Source organism: Diplotaxodon limnothrissa, linkage group LG20, assembly GCF_057381915.1.
Source record: "Diplotaxodon limnothrissa isolate DT_005_m linkage group LG20, D_limnothrissa_male_GT1.1, whole genome shotgun sequence".
Taxonomy (NCBI): Eukaryota; Metazoa; Chordata; class Actinopteri; order Cichliformes; family Cichlidae; genus Diplotaxodon; species Diplotaxodon limnothrissa.
Genome location: NC_140615.1, coordinates 33,108,494 through 33,130,030, shown reverse-complemented (window position 1 = coordinate 33,130,030; position 21,537 = coordinate 33,108,494). Strand labels below are relative to the sequence as shown.

Sequence of the window (21,537 nt, the reverse complement as noted above, 5' to 3'; positions counted from 1 at the left end):
TTGGGGGCCAAAATCTTACAGTATTCACTTGTTCCCTGTGAGGACGAGTGTCAGTCAAATTTTAATTACCAAATCCGAGCCGAGTGGTGTAAAATGTCAGTATAAATTATTACGAGACTGTCTGTAAGCATATAATTCGGCAGCATTTGTGCAATGTCACCCCCATGGAAGATGTGTGTCAGCTGTTCCCACCTCTACAGTGCCTGAGGGACACAGTGAGGCCAGAGGAAGTTCAACAGTGGGTCACTCCTAATTGCCCAGCAAAGGGTTATTTCGCTCTTTGTTTTACATTCCAGGCCATCATCTTTTTCTCTGCTCCTCATGATCCCCCTCTCAGCAGCAAACCACAAAGGTAGATAAATGTACCTGTGTCCTCCATGGACTGAATTTTAAGCAGTTTATTGAGTTAAACATTGTGAAAGCCTTGGCGGATTTTCTCTGTGAGGGTTCTGCTGCTTGAAATTGGTGCCAAGTGACTTAGAGGACCAGATTAATTTATTGCTTCACACGGGAATCATATGAATTTAAAAAGGACAATTTCACGTCCATTTTCCTTGACAGTTTTATCTGGTTAGGCTGAGGCAGAACCGTAGCACATTGACTGAAGTATTTATTATGAGTTGTTTGTATTTACAAAAAACTGCTTATAGTTTTACATAATAATTTTTTATTTGCACAATACTCCCAAAGGCAAACGTTTATTTTCCAAGTGGAGACGATGGGTGAGGGAAAATGTTGATGATGCTTGGTTTTGGTTTTAATTATAAGATGAGGGAGAGCGTCTGCAGGGCATATGGAAGACTGGTGGGATTTCAACATTTCAAGTTCACAGTTTGAAAAACGAGCCACTGAGACAGCAAACACAGCATTATTCCAAAGGTTATGGAAATTTTTATTTTAAGTTGTTACAACAAAAATAAATACACTCTGATACTGTTTTGATATAAAACAACTAAATGTTTGGATACCTAGAGTAAGAATTCAGAAGCAGTAGCAATAAGTAAGTATATCCTAAATTCATCCTTATTTGCCTGTAAAGTACTCCATTATTACTGATGAGAGATGTGACCCATGATAATCTTGTTTCGGATTCAATTCTGTGGACATGCTTAACTAAATCATAGATTCCATTTTTTTTCTTTAAAATCACCGTGGCTTTGCAGGCATTTATTCATAATGTCAAAGTTTGTGCATTATCCATTCACGACCTCTCCTCACCAGCTCCTTTATCCTAGAAATATTATCATTCACTTTATTAACTTTTTGGTATATATTCCAGTGGTCCACAGTCACTCTTTGTAAGATTGCTTTTGCACTCCAGCTATTGTATTTCAAATGCTTTTCTTAACTTCATTGCCCTTCTGTTTGCCTGGGTAGTCATTTATACTGATTTATCCCTTCATAGGCTTGACTGTGTGCTATACTTAGAGATGATACAGCTATCATCTCTGTATATGTTTCAGGTCACTCTCATTTGGAGAAATCCTGCCCTGCAAAGCTTCTCAAGACTGGAAGTTATCATTTCAGTAATTTTTCAAACATTCTTCATTTTGTATGTTATGCTCAAGGCTTATGTTTGCAGTTTTGTGCCATTTTGTGACCAGTGGGTTTCTTGTCAGTTGAGGCACACCTTATGTAATGTCCTTCGCACTGTCAAAGGCATCACTGAAACCCCAGTTTCTGCACATAATCCATGTGTCAAGTCAGGAACACTAAATCCCTCATGCCCTGGCATTTATTTTTTATTTCTAGTTGAGAAAACATCCTTAAATTCAGCACCAGCACCATGTAATAAGGTTTTTATAGATGTAAGATCTATTTATAGCACTAGGCCGGAGTGAGATTAGAAAAACTTTATAATTTTGATTAGTTGCAAATAAAATTTAACTAGAGTGAAGGACAACCTCATAGTACTGATTCTCTAAATACTGATTTCAGTGAATCTGTTCTAAAGTTTTTCAGCTAGAACTCCACCTGAAATGAAGCACCTCTGCAGAATTGTGGACAGTTGGATATTTGTTTATCTATTTATTTATTTATAGCATTGCAGTAGACATTTTTTTCTCCTTTCTGAGAAGGAGAAAAACAAGTAGGACTCATACAAAACAGAAAAAAACAACTTTGAACATTTTCACAAGTCTGACCAGGGGGCACAGTGAGAAAGTGTGAAAAACATATTACCTGTGTTATTAGTATCCTTACAGCTTCGTCCCCTCTCTTCTATTACTGCCCAAAATCAAACAATAAAAGAAAACACTCTGAACTTGCCAGCACTAGTTTTCTCATCATTCTCATTATAGAATCCTATTTGGTCCAGCCCCAGAACTTTTCTTCTCTCTCCCATCCACATGAAGTCTCTGAACTGGTTTCTTCTCTGTTTATCATTATCTGATCATGTGTTTCTCTGTTTATGATCATTGCTGACAATTCAGAGCCACAGGGGCACAGCCTGCTTAAGAAAACTTCACATCAAACAATTTGTTAATAATTAATCATTACAAATTAATGCTCCAAGACCCACCCGCAGTGGCTCAGCACCCAAACCAGTGGGACATGCCCCACAAAACCACTGCCACAACTAATCATGCTTTTGAATCATACCATCTGTGTTATGAATCGCCCTGGTAAAGAAGGCCCAACAGCGGCTGCACTTCCTCTGTGTCCTGACAAAGAATAAGCTGAACTGGAAGCTGCTGCTGGCCTTTTACCGCTCCTCAGTGGAGAGCGTGCTCGCCTACTGCCTGGGTGTTTGGTACACAGGGGCCACTACTGAGAAAGGAAGGGTTCGAAGAGGGTAATTAACATGGCCCAAAAAATCATGGCTGCCCTCTGCCGTCCCTGGGCGCAATATATACATCCTTCTGTCTCAAGAAAACCAGGGCCATCACAGATGACCCCTTGAACCCCACCTACCACCTGTTTGACTTGCTGCCTTCTGGTTGGTGCCTCAGGTCAATCAGGTCCCACACCTCCAGACTCACAAACAGCTTCTTCCCTTGTGCCATTCGGACTGTTAACAAATACTATCCCCCCACACCCCACCCCTGCCCACTCATCTCACCAATCTCAGCCATGATATGAATATTCCTTATCACTCAGGCCACTCACATATAGACACTAAATCAAGTCCTTTGCACTACTTCCAGCACTTTTTTCACCATTGTGTGCCTCTTCTATTATCATTGCCTTTCTCTTGTTTTGTATATATTCCTCTTGATTATATACATTTCTCCTGTTTGTTATTTATTCCTGCTGTCTTACTATTTATATTTTATTCCTGCACAGTTGGTGTGGAGCAACCCTAATTTCGTTTTGATGTACTATGACAATAAAGGGCTATTCTATTCTTCAGATTTTGTGATGAGAATTTATTTGTACATGCCCCAGAAAATAATGTTTATTTGTTAAGAATCCATATATGTACAATTCAGTAAAAACAATAAACATTTATTTTATTTTATTTTATTATAGCGTCTCGTCTCGTGTGGAAGATTTCCCTGGTGTTGCGTTCGAAGCCCTTTTTTACGACAGCACTTGAAGGCAGCATTCATTACGGTACAGGCTGTCATGGCGCAGAGGAGGCCAGATAGATCAGCAGCGTCAAACTTTAATTTCGGCTCTATTTCTAAGATGTTCGGGCGTTACACCCTGTAAAATCATCACCACCCGTTGACGACACATATCGGTAAGTTGTCTAAAACGGAGCCAGCCTGCTTTTCACGACAGTTACTTGTTCCGAGCGGCGGGCAGCCCAACGTTAGCTGTAACGTTGGAAAAATGTCGTTCGTATAAATATGACTTTACTTTGATGATCGCAGGCGGTGTTGACTGTTTAAAATGGGAGCTTTCGCATTCAAATAGCGTTCTGCATGCAGCTTATGTATTGTTATAAACACCACATGCTAATGAAAATGCTTTTTAACAACATAAACAAGTCAATACATGAAAGTAATTGGCTACACAGAAGTTGCTAACAGTTTCCATCAGTGTATTTTCCCATTATGTTAATAGGTTTGCTTTAGTTGTTATCGACCCTATTCTGGACCTGTCAGTGTATCTGAACTATGGCTGAACATTATCTAGACCATTTGAATATTATCTTGGACCAAGCACGGCTTATGAGAGGGAGGAGGGAACATTTTTTCCTCCTAAGCATTTCAGGACTAAAGCCTCACTGTGCTCAGTAATGTGGACATGTATGGCTGCACGAGCTGAGTGATAAAAGTGTTTGTGCAAGTTTTATTACAGGAGCACGAATTAGAGGAATTCGAGGGAACAGATGAAAGAACATTATTTGGAGAAGTCATTCCTGCCAGTAAAGGCTGAGTCATAATGCAGAAACAAATGTTCTGCATGGCACTTAAACTCATTCTGCCCACTGTTCCCTGCACAAGTTAATGAATAATGCCTTGATTATTCATTTGGCAACAGATGGATTCTTTCACTGAAAGTGCCACTTGCAGGGCACATTAGTGGAAAAATAGAGACATAAAAGGACTGGTATAACTGTACATTTAAAATATAGTTGCTGGTAAGTCTAATCTTTAAAGTTGCGTCGTATTTTATAAGCTGATAATAAATTTTGCATGCACAGATAATGTGGAACATGCCCAATAAAATAAGATGTGTCCTTTAATCCAGGAGTCATGTCTCATGTTATGCCCAAATGGTGAACACAACACAGCCACAACAATCAGCGATCATAACTTTAGTTGTAAACTAAACGCGTTCTGTGTTCTGTTCTTCGTATAACATCAGGGTCACTGCTGAAGTTGCACCAATCCATTCTTCATGGACATAATTTCTAGAGGGACTTCTAATGATCTCATCATGAAATTTGACTATTATATTTGAAATGGTTATTAACTGTTTTGTGGGAAGTGTAGTGGTTAGCTATGTCACCTGACATGAAGAAATTCAGGGTCGTGAAATGTTTTGCTGGTCAGCTAGTGAGTCCGAATACAGGTTTGATTAATTTGGTAATTATAAATTGGCTGTATGTATAAATGTGAGGATGAGTGAGTTTTTTCATCTGGGGAATAAAACAAATAAGCAAACCAAAAACATATCTCTGGCATATTTAATGACCTATGTCACTGAAAAGCAAAGGTAATTGGATGCTTTTTGTTGGTTAAAACATGTTGTCTTGTAATTGTGTAATTTCAAGAGTGAAACCACTCTGTTTAGATCAGTTTCTGCTGCAGCAACATACAAGAATCCATTAAATCTCATAATATCCTGCATCCAAATGTTAATCCCTCTAGTAGCTTCATGCTGGCCCTCCTCTGTAGAGGAGTAGTGGTGTTTGCCTTTTTAAGGCCAACACAGCCTCAGCTGTGGACAACCCAAGACTTTCATGTCACTCCACTCTGATGTTTGCCTTTGCCTCAACAGCCTGGAGCAGCAGCAGAGAGAGGGAAGCTGTCTTTGTGTGGTTGTTATCCTGCCAGGTTCTGGCTGAAACTGCATGAACCTGAATATTGTTATGTACTACATTATGTACTGTCTGTACTACAAAACGAGTTCACCATACCCAGGGTATCTTTCTGTTATCTGGAATCACTTACCTCAACATCGGCTGTCGGGATAAGCAGTCACGCGGAGCTGGTTATAAACTCGCTAAGTTACCCCAGGGTTAACTGCATGTTCACATGAAAAGGTGCAGTGCTTGCATTAGCATCTGACTAATCACAAACATGGATGTGTGTATCTGCAGTAGAGTGGCTGATTTCACGAAACGGATGATGAAATTGTGCTATGGGAAAAATACGAAACAGTTAAACACATAATATAGCTTAAAGGTAGCTTTAGACTGGTTCCCCTGTGACCTAGATAAACAGAAGATGAATTGGTGATTGAGCTACAATATGTAATCTTTTTGCTCATCTATTCAGCAAAATGCAGCTACAAAGACATCTTTTTTGACTTGTCAGCACACTCCAAGAAGGCATTCTATAAATATAAACATGAAATAAGTAGTAACTACCCATGTATGCTAAGGTCCAGAGATGCCCATTTTTCTGTCTGTTTCTGCTGCTGCCAAAATTAATGAATCAATCCTAAAAGACTATCAATGTCGAATTTTCGTATTAAAGTAACAACGGCAAATGTCCAATAAGAGCTTTGTCTCATGAAACTATATTGAACAAACAATGGACCAGTTGATCCTGTGCACCAAATAAAATGTATTGATATTTGTTGGATAGATTGCCAAGAAATCTGCTTAGTCTGTGTTGCAGCTCTAGCAGGCCTTCCCAGGTTTTACCTGTGTGGGTGTGTCTGTTTTCACGCTCCACCATCTGTGCAGCTGATTTCCATCACCAATTAGGGTTGGAGTGCTTATTGCCAGTCAGAGGAGAGTTCTGATGATAGAGTGCTATTCTCTTGGCAATATCTCAACTGTGTGTTTGTGGGTTAAGATTGTGACTTACTGCTATTTCAACCAGCTTCTGCGTTTTGCTCTGCATTACTTAGTTTTGTGATAGTGATAATGGCTTTTCTGGCTCTTTTAGTTAATTATTAATTCTTTATTTTATTGCCACTGTCTTCTTTTTCAACCAGCATGCTTTTATTGTTACTTAGGTGATGTAGGAGTCCCCTTAAGATTGCTTGTACTAATCTTGTTGCACCAATACTAAGCCTAAAAGTTTTCTTTGCTAATTGGGTTTAAGATCTGGGAAAACTAATTTATTCATCTCCTTCCAAAAGATGTTTGTTTTTGTTGCTCATTTGCAAATGAAGGATGGTGAACATGTTAAACCTCATACCAGCCACGCAAGCTGATATGATTTAGCTCAAAGTAGACCTGTGCAGTACAGTCTCACAGAGCTGCTATTATGGCTGTGGTTTCTGTGCCTCATTACAGGATGTTTGAACTCTGATTCAGTGTACTGGGTTCATTTAGATGTCAAAGTAACCTCAGAGTTTCTATTTACAGTTGTTCTAATTGTTTGTCTGAAGACACATGTCTCCTGGATACGAGAACAACCATTTGAAGGAATAGATATGATACATTTATTAAATATGTCAGCCGTCCTGCATTTTTAGCATAGCTTTTGACAAACATTATTATCATTTGTTGTTATAACTTTAGTTCATGAGTTTAGTTTTATCCATCCATCTTCTTCCACTTTATCTGGGGCCGGGTCGCGGGGGCAGCAGCCTAAGCAGAGAAGCCCAGATCTCCCTCTACCCAGCCACCTACTCTAGCTTCTCCGGGGCAACACCAAGGCGTTCCCAGGCCAGACGAGAGATATAATCTCTCCAGCGTGTCCTGGGTCTGCCCCGGGGCCTCCTCCCGGTGGGACATGTCCGGAACACCTCGCCCAGGAGGCGTCTTTGTCAGATGCCCGAACCACCTCAGCTGGCTCCTTTCAATGTGGAGGAGCAGCGGCTCTACTGAGCCCCTCCCGGATGGCTGAACTTCTCACCCTATCTCTAAGGGAGAGGCCAGCCACCCTTCGGCGGAAGCTCGTATCCGTGATCTCGTTATTTTGGGTAGTGACCGAAAGAACGAGATAAAATCAGTAGTTAAAATGTAAGTTTTGAAATTTAAGCTTAAAAGTGTGGATTTGGTGTTTTATTCAAATGCTTCTCCGTGTCTGGTTCTGACTCTGGGAACTGATAAAAGACCAGATCCAGATGAGCTGAGGGATCTGGAAGGTTCATACTGGGTCAGGAGGTCACTGATGTATTTTGGTCCTAAACCATTCAGAGCTTTATAGACCAGCATCAGAACTTTAAAGTCTATCCTCTGACGGACAGGCAGCCAGTGTAAAGACCTCGGAGCTGGACTGATGTGGTCCACTTTTTTGGTCTTAGTGAGGACTCGAGCAGCAGAGTTCTGAATGAGCTGTAGTTGTCTGACTGATTTTTTTTTTTTTTTTTTTTTTTTAGGCAGACCTGTAAGAATGCTGTTACAGTAATCAAGCCTACTAAAGATGAATGCATGGACTAGTTTTTCCAGGTCTTGTTGAGACATCAGATCTTTTATCCTTGATATATTCTTGAGGTGATAGTAAGCTGACTTTGTTATTGTCTTAATGTGTTTTTCTAAGTTTAGGTCTGCATCCATCACTACACCCAAATTTCTCTCCTGGTTTGTCGTTTTTAGGTGTATAGATTGAAGTTCTCTGGAGGCCTGTAATCGTTTTTCTTTGGCACCAAAGACTATTTCTTCAGTTTTGTTTTTGTTTAGCTGGAGAAAATTGTGGCACAACCAGTCATTAATTTCCTCAATGCATTTACCAACAGCCTGTACAGGGCCTCGGTCTCCTGGTGACATTGTGATATATATATTTGTGTGTCACCTACATAGCTATGATAGTTTATTTTGTTGTTCTTTATAATCTGTGCCAGTGGGAGCATGTAAATGTTAAACAGAAGGGGTCCCAAGATGGAACCTTGTGAAACTCCACATGTGATACTTGTCTGCTCAGATGTGAAGTTACCTATTGGAAAAAATACAAAGTATTTCCTGTTTTCTAAGTATGTTTTGAACCAGTTTAGTACACTTCCTGAAAGACCTGCCCAGTTCTCCAGTGGTTTGAGTAATATGTTGTGGTCATTTGTATCAAATGCTGCACTGAGATCCAGTAAAACTAATACTGACATTTTCCACTGTCTGTATTCAGACATATGTCATTAAACACTTTGGTCAGAGCAGTTTCAGTGCTGTGGTTCTGTCTAAAACCTGACTGGTTCACAAGGGCAGGGGGGCTTTAGGGCAGTGTCGCTATCATACCCTGGCTGTTGGACTGGTCTCTCTGTGCTCTTTACTCATAGCATTAAGATTGTTTCCACACCTCGGCTGTTTGCCTCCCTACGCACTACACATTTCTGTCAGCTATTCTTGGGCTGTTGGTAAACACACTGAGTATAAGTTGCTCAATAGTCTGCATTCTACATTTAGTAAGCCTTGTGTTTTGGAGGGGGCGGTATGTTTGCTTTATTGAACTTTTTCAAGTTAACTTGCAGTCACTTTATTTTTAAAAAATGTAGTTTGTTTCACTGGATTTTTATTGTATTTTATTTACAGTTTTACTTTTTTGTTAGTTTTTTTAATTATTATTTTCAGCATCTTTTATTTTGTTGAGCCCTCTACTTCATTTAAAATATTTTTGTGGTTGCATTTAGTGCTTTGTCTGCTGTAACTCAAAGATGCTCTTTGGTTTCCCATTTCCTTAGCAAAATATAAATAAATTAGGGGTGGCAAAAGACTTTTGCACTGTACTATTTAATCTATTTGTGCCTTACTGTATGTTTAGTAAGATAAAATATTTCAGGTAAATATGTGTGTACATTTTCAGTTTCACCTCTTTCCACTTAGCAGAACAAAGTATTTGTAGTTGTTTAAGTGGGAGATCTGAATGTTATATTTTCAGTCTTTGTAGTAGAGACAGTGGGAGTAATAAATCGTTTCACGACTGAGTGAAATGAAAGCCCATCAGTTTGTTGGAAGAAAATGCCGTAATCTCTTCAAACATAATGACAATCACTTACACAGAAGTTAGGGACATGTGTTTTCTCAGTGCAGGCTGAGTTGTGAGGCCCTGCCTGCCCTTCAGGAGAGGAGTTTGATCCCTCGCAGAGCTATTTGGACCTCTGCATTGTTGAACCCTGGTGTTGAATGTGAGCTAAATCCTTTGGCCAGAGGAATAGGGGCTTTATTACAACCTTTAAACAAATCTCTGTAAGGAGATACCTGTGTGTTTAGAGAAGGAATGATTATCTCCAAATACTGACAAGAATCTTGCATGAGATTTAATGCAGGTTTCTATTAACCACCCTACCATCTGGTCTTGTTCTCCTGGTGATTTAATAGGACTGTATAACTGAAATTCAATGCTGGTACGGGTTAAACTGTACTTCTCAGGAAGCAGCTGCAGAGGAGATGCAGGAATTTGTTACCATATGTTTATTTCAGAATGTAATCTGTTTAATGTTTAATCTGTTTTTCCAGAGTCACAATTTGATGGATAGACTATCTCGTGTTTCTTCGAACAGTATAAAAACATCTAATACATCCATGTTAGGAGATTTTTATTTTTGTTATTTTATCTCTGACCAAACCTGGTACTAGCTATTATTTTCAGTTAAGACTTACATTCTGATGATTTTCTTAATCAATTCCTTGGTCTGTAGTGATTTAGAGGCCAATATGTTGCCTTCAAATTGCCCTTTGATCACGAGTCCAAATCATAAATACATTATTTAAATGCTGCTTTCTTTCCCGCTAGCAATCCACTGTTTTAGTAAATGTGAAAAAAGTTCATAAGCAAAAAAAACAGCAAATGAAATCTGAGAGTGGTTGATATTTTTCCTAAAATATTAACCCTTACCTTGTTCTTTGTTCTTCTATCTCAGTCAGACTCATCTTGTAGCTGTAAAGTGTAACTAAGATGGCGATGGTGAAAGTGGTCAGCTTGAGGCAGCGGGTGATGTCCTGGTGGTCAAGCAACAAAACTACTGTAGTATTTCCAGAACCCTTTCTTTAAGTTTTTCATCTAGCAATTCATTTTCACTGCTGCTGGCATATGACGTAATAAACACAGAGCAATATGACGTTTAACTGGATGAATTGGTAGCATAGATCTGTTCACAATTTCCACTTTAGATTTTTGAGTCAGGATCAAACAAATATCTGGCCCAAGCTATCCGGGATAGCCAAAATATTGGTACTTTTGAATGGCACAAAAAAAATTTGGGGGCTTTGCGTTGTGGAGAAGTAATGATCATGCCACTGAAGCTTCTTTTTTAGTTAAGAGTGGAATTTTTGAGGACAGACTAATGCAAACAAATTTACAAGCCAAATTCGGACATTGCTCCAGAGTCCGGTAGGATCTCTTTAAGGCTGTACTGCTTTAAATGTAATACTGAAGACAGCATGACATCACCATTTTAATTTAGCAGTTTCCATATGTAAAGTCAGTGGAAGTGTTTTGAATTTTATCCAAACTACACAATTTATGTCGTTTGTCTGACCCGCATACTACGAGTATGTTTCTAGCAGAGGGTCTTGTCCTGTGATCCAAGCAGATCTGTGATTCTTTGCTGCTTTGCTAAGAAGTTTTTAGGTATTAGGAGAGGAAGCTGTGTTTTGGTCTGCTGCTGTGCTCCAGGTTTGGAGGAGGCCCAGGCTCAGCTGGCTTTTCTCTCAAAGACTGACTGACCACAGAGACATACCAGTGTGGAGGGGGGGTGGTTACACGCTCCCCACAGCGTCAGCCCACTGCATGTTAGGTGTTTCCCCCCCCCACCCTTCTCTGAAAATGGACACTGCTGGTGTATTTATAAACCCCAACCTCAGCCAGGCTCTCTGTCTTAAACACAGTTAAGGAGCTGTTCGTATTCAGAGTCATGCTGAGCTTTGCTGTCGTGCTTTCTAGACGTTGAATTCTGTCGCTTTGCTTGTGAAACGTTGCCTGGAGGCTCATCAGGTAGGAGAAGAATATATTTGAGCTAAAAACTTTACATTGATTATTATAATTGGTGTGCTCACATATGACTATTATTTCTGTAATGATCACTGTGTATTATAGAGATTTGCTTGTCTTGTTGTGGGAATGACTCATTTTTTACCAGTTTTCTATAACGGTGAAGTTTCACCGAATGTCATTTAATGTCAAAGCCAGTACTAAATTTATCAGTATAGACAGCTAAGTGTTTGTCTATGCTTGACACTGGTATACTGCAGCGATTAGTCAGATGACTAGTAACTTTTTTTTAATGTACATATTCATCGTGCAAACATCTCAAAGATCCTTTTCATCTTCTCCGTAGGGGTTTTTGAAATTAGGGGGAAATTTCATCCCTAAAATGCTTCCTATAGGGGAGATTAGGGGATAAAACTTGTGAGCTTCACTACAGGTCTTACAGTTTTTCCTTTAGGCTGTATTTTATTTTTCTACCCTAACGTCAACATCTTTCCTGTCTAACTCGGGACTGTATATTTCACACAGAGCAGCTGATGTCAGTGTTGTAATTTAGAGCAACAAAAATATTCTGAACCAGTTAGCCTGAAAATGTTCCTGTCTGAGGGAGCAAAAGATTCAGATTTTGTGTGTGTGTGTGTGTGTGTTGTTTTGAGTGGGTTCCTTTCTCATCCATTGACTTACATTTTTAGCTAGTAGTCAAATTTACAAGCCTTCAACTTCACATCTGAACCCTGTCTTGGTATGATAATAACTTCCAGAAACAGCAGAGGAAACTTGTAGTCTTGCAAACAAATGGAAAGTTGAGCAAAACATTATTAGGTAACTGAAATTAGGTGTAAGAACTATTTGTTACAAGTTGTTGTAATTTTGTGGAAATGGAATGATTATCTGCATTACCTGCAGTTCCACACTCGTGAAAATTTGTTTCTCTTGGTCACACACGACTAAAAACGAAAAATCTTAAGGGGCCACACAGGAAACGACTAACAGTGGCATGGCAGCCACAGGCTATATAGTCAGTGACAGTCAGTGGCTTCAAGAGGTGATGGGTGAAATAACAGCTGACAGTAGGTGGGTCCCAAGTTAAATTATTCACAACTTTAAGGTGATTAAAGTTATTATCTAAGAGAGCACAGGACATAAATGTATGAGAAGGTGGTAAATACATTAGAGGATTCCCTTGGTAACTGGAGGCTGGAATGTCTGTTAGTGACCAACTTGTAAAGTGATGTGCAACAAGTTTCCTGTGTTGACGGATAGTCTTTTCTTAAAAATGAACTTATAGAAAACTGTTGTTGTTTTTTTTATATATAGTTTTTGACCAAAGGGCTAAAAACTGCAGCCCTTTGTGGTGTTTTGAGTGAGATTTGACTTACATTTCTTGTGTTGATCTGTTTCAGATGAAAACAGAGTTTTGAGATCGACTATTGGAAAAAGAGAGACCCTAAAAGAGGAGAAATGGAAAAGCCAGTATTGCAGACACAGCCTTCCACCTTGCCTTTTTTCGACACGGCCCACGCCTTCAACCTGCTTCGAGGAATTCACGAACTGCGTGCCGAACGAAAGTTTTTCGATGTGACTTTATGTGCCGAGGGGCGTGAGTTCCACTGTCATCGCACGGTGTTGGCCGCTGCCAGCACCTACTTCCGGGCTATGTTTGCAGGGACACTCAGGGAGAGTGTTATGGACCGGGTTGTTTTACACGAGGTGTCAGGTGAGCTCTTAGGTCTGCTGGTGGACTTCTGTTACACAGGACGGATCACCGTCACTCAGGATAACGTGGACCTGCTGCTGAAGACGGCCGATCTGTTTCAGTTCCCCTCGGTCAAAGAGGCATGTTGTGCTTTTCTGGAGCAGCGGTTGGATGTTTCCAACTGTTTAGAAATCCAGGACTTTGCAGAGGCCTATGCTTGCAAAGAGCTGGCAGCCAGCGCGCGACGCTTTGTCCTCAAAAACATAATGGAGCTAGCTAAAGGGACAGACTTTGAACGCTTGCCATGGAAACGCCTCCTTGAGTTTGTGTCAGATGATGAGCTTTGTGTGGACAAGGAGGAGACAGTTTATCAAATTGCAGTGCGTTGGGTGAAGGCTGATCTCCAGCGACGACTACACTATTGGCCCGAGCTCCTCCAGCAAGTCCGACTCCCCTTTGTCAGGAGGTTCTTCCTGTTGGCCCATGTGGAGAGCGACCCACTTGTCTACCTTTCACCTACCTGTCTCCGTATGGTGAATGAAGCGCGTAGCTTCCAGTCCTGTGAATACGACCGTCACGACAGACCTTGTCATCGCATGCGGCCTCGGCCATCCACAGGATTGGCAGAAATCCTGGTGGTGGTAGGAGGCTGCGACCAGGACTGTGATGAGCTGGTCACAGTGGACTGTTACAACCCTCATACTGGACAGTGGCGCTACCTGGCTGAATTCCCCGACCACCTGGGAGGAGGCTACAGCATAGCAGCACTTGGAAATGATATGTATGTTACAGGTAAGCTATCTGAAGACATTAAAAGTAAGGCTGTGATGCTGATCCAGTCCAATCCAGTTTTATTTAGCACTTTTTTAAAAAACAACAGTGTTTGAAAAAATGCTGTACAAAAACACCACAACAAAACAAAACAAAAAATACAAGATTAGAACACACCATTTTCATACTCAGTTAAAAGCTGTTGAGTAAAAAATTATTTTATGACGCATTTTAAAAACAGGCAACTAGCTGGACATCCTAACATGGGCAGGGAAATGATTCCACGGTTTGGGGATGATTGCCTCTGTTTTGGGGGGACTAGCAGAAGGAGCTGGTCCACTAAACCTCAGTGACATTAAAGGTTTTAAAAGCAAATAATAAAGCATTGCTAAGGCCAACATAAATTGTGTTACAATAGTCCAGATGATAAAAGCATCAATAAAATGTTCAAAAACTTTAAAATATGACCCAGATTTGACCTTGTATTAAAGCCTCAACTGGTAAAAACTCACATTAAATATAAATATATATCTTTATCTTGTTTATCTTGCTTAAAATCATAGTCCAGTTTGACACCAAGGTTGGTTACCATGGTTTTTACAGATTTGAGTCATCTTAACCATAAAATGGATAGATATTGGCAAGCATTTTATTTGCCCATAGCCATAACCATTGTGACATCAGCATTTGTATTTAGAAGCCTCAGCTCTAGCATTATGGAGGTTGTTGTTTTGATTTTGCTGTTCCTGGTCTTTCATGATTTGAGAAAAATATCATCTGCTGTTTATTAATAAACTGCAGTCTCTACGGCTACTGACTTTGTGTGAACAAGGAGAAGTGAGTCAGGACACAGTGTGCTGACAGAACAGCAGTGGTGTTATCTTTATCATCACCATCATTACCAGTAACTGAGCATGTCTGAACAGTGAGATATCTTCTTGAGAAATCATCATAGACCTTCACTTTAGGCTTGTGACTCAATTACTGCCTTGTACACTAATTTAGAAATAAAATCCCACACCACTGATTTCCTAACCGTGGCTGTTTAGGTTGTATCAAATTTAACTTCAGGGTTTTCCCTGGCTCAAAATGGACCTCTGTGGGGTCCATAAGGATAATCAGCTTTCATCTACAGCAGATGCAATGAATCTTCATTAATGCATTTGGCAAATATGTGCAATTTCATGATATTTCTGACCATTTCTAACCAAGAAGACACATATCTGTGTCCTTTAGGTGGCTCTGATGGCTCCCGCCTCTATGACGGTGTGTGGCGCTACAAGTCCAGCGTGAACGAATGGACAGAAGTGTCACCCATGCTGAAGGCTCGTGAATATCACAGCTCCTGCATCCTGAAGGGCCAGCTGTATGTGGTGGCTTCGGACAGCACAGAGCGTTACGATCAGGCTCTGGACTGCTGGGAGGCCCTGCCAGCCATGCTGCATCCGATGGATAACTGCTCCACCACCGCATGCAGCGGACGCCTGTATGCCATCGGCTCTCTGACCGGTGAGGACACCATGGTCATCCAGAGCTACGATGCAGACACCAACCGCTGGACCATGGTCAACTGTGGACAGCTGCCTCCGTGGTCCTTCACACCGAAAACTGTTACCCTAAATGGCCTCATCTACTTTGTCAGGTGAGGTAGAATCTTTTCCAGTTGTTTCTTACATCTTTAATTTACTTTTTGCATTTAGACTATAGTTTTAAAACTGTAAACACCAGGGACAGAATGTAATTAAGTACATTCGCATAAGTAATTTGTTTAGGAGGAGACTTGTTAGCTGTATTCTTTATATTCGTCTACTTTATCTTCAAGGGAAATGTAATTTTTACTTGAAAACCTGAGTTATGTAAATGTATATTTATATTTAAATGCACTTAATTCAAACTGCTCTTGTTTTTCATTTTTATCTTAAAAACTTACCTTACGATTTATGTGTACAGGATCTGAGTCGTTCTTCCACATGTGCTAACAGCAACAGTGTTAAGCATACTCCTGAAGGGTCTAATAAATGGTTTTTAAAAAGGGTCAAAGTTGCAGAGAAGTAATTTGAAATCCCTTTTTTTCATTGAGTTTTCATTGTTTTCAGGAGATTTTTTTTATATGAGCTCTTGTGCAATGATTTTACGTGCCCTGCCCACTTGAGATCAAATTGTGCTGCTTGCGGCCAATGACCTAAAACGACCCCGGTGCCACCCGATTTAGACTTTCACAGAATGAGGGACACTGGACCACATGAACACACTAGTGTTGATCTTTTCTATCCAGTTGATCATGTTGAAAGATAAATTTAGTTCTTTGGGCTCTGCATTTGTTATTTAATATAACAAATATTACATCAATTTGCTACTGACTGTTGATGAGGTTGGTCTTTACATATGAAAGAGAAATAAACATGTTTTGACTGGGTTGTTAGATTTGAAGCTGAGATTGTTTTGTTGCTTTGGCAGCTCTTTGACTTGAGTTTCTTTCTATTTGCAGGGATGACTCAGCTGAAGTTGATGTTTATAATCCTCAAAAGAACAAGTGGGACAAAATTAGTCCGATGACCCAGGTTAGTATTTCACACCAGGTGCTTATGTGCTCCAATAGCAATCATTGTGATCTGATCCCTGTCCTTAGGCAGAAGAGCACAAATGTCACTCAAACTAAGTCAGTTACAACATGATGATAAATGCATGAATAAAAATAAACGTATCCACATTTCTCACCTCCAATTTCAGTTTAGGACAACCACACCTTATCACAAATTGACTGGCTTGCCAGAGAAACAAATTAGATAATTAGAGAGAGTGTACAAAGCCTTATCTTCCACTAGCTCATTTAGTTTTTTAGCTTTGTATTCGTGATCTCAGGAATATACGTTTAATAATATATCTGTTACTTTTTTCAAAGAAAAGAAATATTTCTCTCATGACAATATGTTGAGAAAGTGGTTGTACATACAGTATGTTCAGGGCAGTCGTTAGTGTGGGACACATGATGCTCCTTTTAAATAAGCATTTTTTGTTTTCGTTGAATTGAAAAAAAAAATCAACTTATTATATACAATACTGAATCAAAGGCTACACAAAGAAAAAAAAAATAAAAATTGTCTATGTCTGTCTGTCTGTCTGGCTGCTTTTTATTGTTATTGTTAGATGTATAAATTATTATGAATTATAGCAAAAATACATGCTTAAAAATTTTGTTTTCTTTTTCAGGTCCATGTTGGAGGCAGTGTGGCGGCCCTGGGGGCTAAATTGTACGTGTCTGGTGGTTACGACAATACGTTTGAGCTGTCCGATGTCGTAGAAGCCTACGACCCGGCCACCCGCACTTGGAGTCTTGCTGGACGATTACCTCAGCCGACCTTCTGGCATGGCAGCGTCAGCATTTTCCGGCAGTTCATGCCCCTGGTGTCGAGCGCATTCGAACCCACTGACATACCCGAGTCAAACGGCATTCTCCTGCACCGGCATCACCGACACCACGCGCTCCACAATCTCAATAACCTCAACCAGAACCAGAATCAGGATCTGAACGCGGCACACTGATCTCGAAACCTCGAAACCCCCATTGACCATGTTCTCCCTCATCGTGCCCTCAGTGTACTGTGAATTTACCTCATCGCTTTGCTAAAGCTGTCAAAGTCAGAAAAGAAGACTGAGCTAGTCTTAGTCTGTTGACTGGACAGAAAGGCCTGGAGCCAGATGGATAGATGCACACAGATATTTTATTTATCCCACAGGGGGAAAAGTCTAAGTTACATCAGCAATGCTAAGAAAAACATTCATAAGCTTCTGCAGATTAGAGTGAAGTAATGTTTACGCACTACAGAAATGCATACCTGTTATTTTCTATAGTCACCTGATTGTTTTGTGCACAACTTCCAAGTCGTTTCACCACATTCACCACCTTTTGAGATTATTTGCATATTAATACTAGTGGCAACCCAGCTCTCGCTAAACCTCTTTGTCTCTATCAGAAAACACTACACACAGCTGTGAATTTATAGCACTTACACAATAATGAATTTACCTGTAAAACATCTTGGCAGCATTGGTCAAATTTAATCTCCTCCTTATGATTTTTGATATATGCCTGGAATCCACATTCATCTTTTACCAGTATATGTGTGAGAAATTGTCTATACATGGATATATATATTGTATAAACATTTGGCTCCTTGTATCCCCAGTGGACTGCATTATCCACTACACGGATTGCATTCTCGGGGGGCTCTGTACAAAAGCTCTAGAGAGCTGCTGGTTTTGTGGCTTAATAACCAGGCATGCAGTTTATTTTGGTTATACAAGAGAAACCACTTTGAGTTAGTGCTGAAATAATGCATTTATTATGTAGTTGATCGATGGAACTATTTTTATAATAGGTTAAATGTCAATGGTTTCAGCTTTAGCTGTGCTTTTTTGTATTTATATATTTATTCACATTGTAAACATTCAGCTTTAGACTGTTTGTTGGGTAAAATAAATATTTAAAGAGGTTATCATTCTGGTGTGCCAGATTGTGATGGGGGTCCTAACTACCCTTACAGCTGGAGACCAGAAAGCTCCTGTTGGGTGGTTGGCGAGAGCCATATACAGGTGTGAAGAAGAACTGGATTATGGTGCAGGGTCACTTCTAAGTTGTATCCGTTAAAGTTCCTGCTGGTCAGTAATGCCTTACTGGCCTTGAGCTTGGACTCACCATTGGCTTATACATTTTGAGATTATTACCAACTGAAAGTAAAATTCAAATTAGAAAGATTAAAACGGGGGAATTTTTGCATTGAAGGTGGGCGTTTGTCAGCTGTGGCTGTGCATAAAAGGAAACGATGCAAATTCTCAACTTTATTGCATCAGTAAACACTTAACTGACTAGTTAATGGTCTCAGTCCCTTTTATTTTTCTTTCAGTACAGCATTTTCTAAAATATGGTTCTGTTTATAGTAAATTAGCTGGTAAAGCAGGGTGTCTTCGCTAAACTTGACGTTCCAGTGGTGGTGTATGTAAACCAGTGAGTAAGATCATGCTAGCTGCGTTTATATGTGACCTGTTGTGTTGGCACTGTATCCAGCATCCATGCATGAACTGTAGTTATAGTGGAGATTATTTTCAGTGGCCAAAACCACACTTAAGAATTGAAACAGATGTGGTGAGTTATCAGACAGGTCCACACAGTGTGCATCAACTTTAGCTTTTCTATGGGAACTATCTGCTGATGTCAACTACACAGTGGATGGGAGTTATCTCCTACAGGGTGAGGTGTGTCTGCGTGTGGACATTTCTGTGTTCAGTGTGTTACTTATGAGTTTCTGTTGGTGTTTGTTTTGTTTTTCATTTATGAACATAGAAAAGTGAAAGTTAAAAGCGAAATCTGCTAAATTAAAGTCAGATCACAAAATGTGAATAAAACAGTTGAGAGGGTGCTGCGAGAAACACGATTAAATGGCAGTAATAGTTAAGCTTGAAGAAATGAAGAAGTTTTAAAATGAAGTAAATCTAAGGGTTACAAGTAAGTGAGCTTAATAAAACTCTGAAGCTGCTGCTCATCTCTTCCTAGAGGCCTGCAGCTCGAGGCTACATTAGCTGCTACTGGCAGACAATCTGCATTATGGGTGACGTAGGCTTGGGTGAGGAGAGGAATAAAAACAACATATCTCTGGTTTTGCAGCAGTTTTGCTCTGAGTGGATTATTTCTTTAACAAGTAAAAGCCAAATATTTTAACAGAAACCACAAGAATCTGTTTGCATTCCAAAATCAAAAATTGATATCCAGAACTAAACAGGCATACAGCCGTATGGTTAAAACGTTAATCCTTACCTGGAGAAATCTGTGTGCTGAGAAATCATCATAGTAGAATTTCAAGTTGGCTGCATGTGATGTTAACTTGCACTGAGTTGATTCTGTTTTTAGTGATTCTTGGGCTGCACGGCACATCCTCATGACACTCTAGACTCTTAAACAGGGCTATATCAGCCTCTATAACCATGCATGAAGGTTTTTTTTTTTTAAAAATGTATTTCATTTAATGTTTAACGTTTTAATGTTTTCACTGTTATACTGTTTTCTTATTTATGGATATATTTGTGCTGTGATTGCTTCTGAAGTTCCTGCCTATCAGCTGCAAAAAGATCAGTGGCTCTTCGTAAACACTGGTGATGAGTCGTCAGTTACAACTGGAAGTGCAAAAAAAATCTCAGTTTGTTGTCGAGTAGGATATATTTTTGCTTCGTTTGAAGTAGTATATTTGTGTGTTTCCATGCTGTTGTCATTACACCATTGTTTTCAGTGTTCAGTCTGTGATGTTGAACAGGTTTGTAAATACAGTATATTCTTAACCTTATTTGCTGTGTTTGTACACTGTTTCCACGGTGGCTACTATGAATTAAACTGCAGGCAGGTCTGACGTAGTTTATTCTGCTGAGTCACAATGATTTGCTCTCAGCAAGGTTGCAGCAAATATTTCAGTGAAACAGTTGACAGTAGCTTCAAAAGACTGAAATAAACACAAGCTCACTAAAACATAAAAGCACATCTCAAGAAATATTATTAACCTGTGTGACATTTTAAAAACAATCTGCACCTGTTGCATCAGGAAAACAAATTAATTTGGCCAGTAGACATCAAAGGTGCTCTAGAATTTATCCTGACGAGCTTGTCACCAAATATATAATATAAATCTAAGAAATGTTTTGAAACCATTTCCTTCAGGTGAAATTTGGTATTCTTCTATCTGGCAGCAGTTGCTGTATGTGGCCATTATGACTTTGCAGTCCCTACCATCATTGCAGAGATTTGGGACAAATATTTAACATAAATTGCTCAAAAATTTGCCTTTTACCTGTTGTGATACCTTTTGCTTATTGTGAAGGGAACAAACACAAGTATTTTAATCAAACATTTAAACGTAAACGTGAAAAAACATAACGGTTTGGAAAGTTGCAGGGAACTTTTCAGGTATTTGTTGTTCTCTAAATGTTTTACTCTGGCTAAATGTTCAGAAACCATGTGATAAGGATCATTTTTGCAACAAAAAATATTTCATAAAAAACATTTAAAACATTATTAAAGGAATTAAACCCTTCAAAATGAGCAACAGTTATGATGTTACACCCAAAAAGACTGAATATAAACTGTTCTGTCGACGTCTTGAAATGTGACCGTAATACCAGTTTGAACCACAAGATGGTGCAGTGAGTCAGTGTAATGTTTAATCCAACATTGCGCAAAATAGTCAAGTTGGTGTTACCGTCTTACTTGGTTACTTTAGTAGCTCAATGAAATTCCCTAAGCAGCTTGTTTTGGTTTGTTTTAAACTAACATAGAAATATTGGATTTGTAAAAATTACAAAATAATTCCAAAAGTACATAAAACAATTCAACGCTTTTTGGAATAGACAACAGCACTAAAGCTCTGGTAAAATACTGCCACCTTGTGGTTAAAGTTTTGTTTTTTAGAGGGCATTTCATTGTTTCTCTGGCACAAAAGGCACATCATATCGACCCAATCGGTGGATCCCAGCAATTCTTAGTTTTCACACTTTTTGTGTTAAATTCACACGAAAAGGTAAGCCACAACTATATAATATAACGTGTATAATAATGTTTTGTTGACAAATCACTGTCCACATTGTTTTTAAGGACCA

General features: G+C 39.5%; 1 protein-coding gene across 2 annotated transcripts; it reads left to right on the top strand.

Moving 5' to 3' along the window:
• The first annotated feature begins 3,566 nt into the window (after window positions 1–3,566).
• On the top strand, window positions 3,567–19,897 carry klhl21 (kelch-like family member 21). Of its 2 annotated transcripts, none has more exons than XM_085344768.1 (5): window positions 3,567–3,685; window positions 12,836–13,920; window positions 15,136–15,541; window positions 16,388–16,460; window positions 17,110–19,897. In XM_085344768.1, the coding sequence occupies exons 2-5, from the start codon at window positions 12,894–12,896 to the stop codon at window positions 17,440–17,442; spliced, it is 1,839 nt and encodes a 612-aa protein (XP_085200894.1). In that variant the 5' UTR covers window positions 3,567–3,685; window positions 12,836–12,893; the 3' UTR covers window positions 17,443–19,897. The 2 variants fall into 2 exon arrangements, with proteins under 2 accessions (XP_085200894.1, XP_085200893.1); XM_085344767.1 differs by lacking the exon at window positions 3,567–3,685 and adding an exon at window positions 11,336–11,438.
• The last annotated feature ends 1,640 nt before the right edge of the window (window positions 19,898–21,537 follow it).

Bases quoted from the DNA above. Each gene is read 5' to 3' on its own strand.
- klhl21 (XM_085344768.1), top strand. From the start codon at position 12,894: ATGGAAAAGCCAGTATTGCAGACACAGCCTTCCACCTTGCCTTTTTTC. The intron at 13,921-15,135 runs GTAAGCTATCTG...TGTGTCCTTTAG, and splicing joins AAATGATATGTATGTTACAG to GTGGCTCTGATGGCTCCCGC. The intron at 15,542-16,387 runs GTGAGGTAGAAT...TTCTATTTGCAG, and splicing joins GGCCTCATCTACTTTGTCAG to GGATGACTCAGCTGAAGTTG.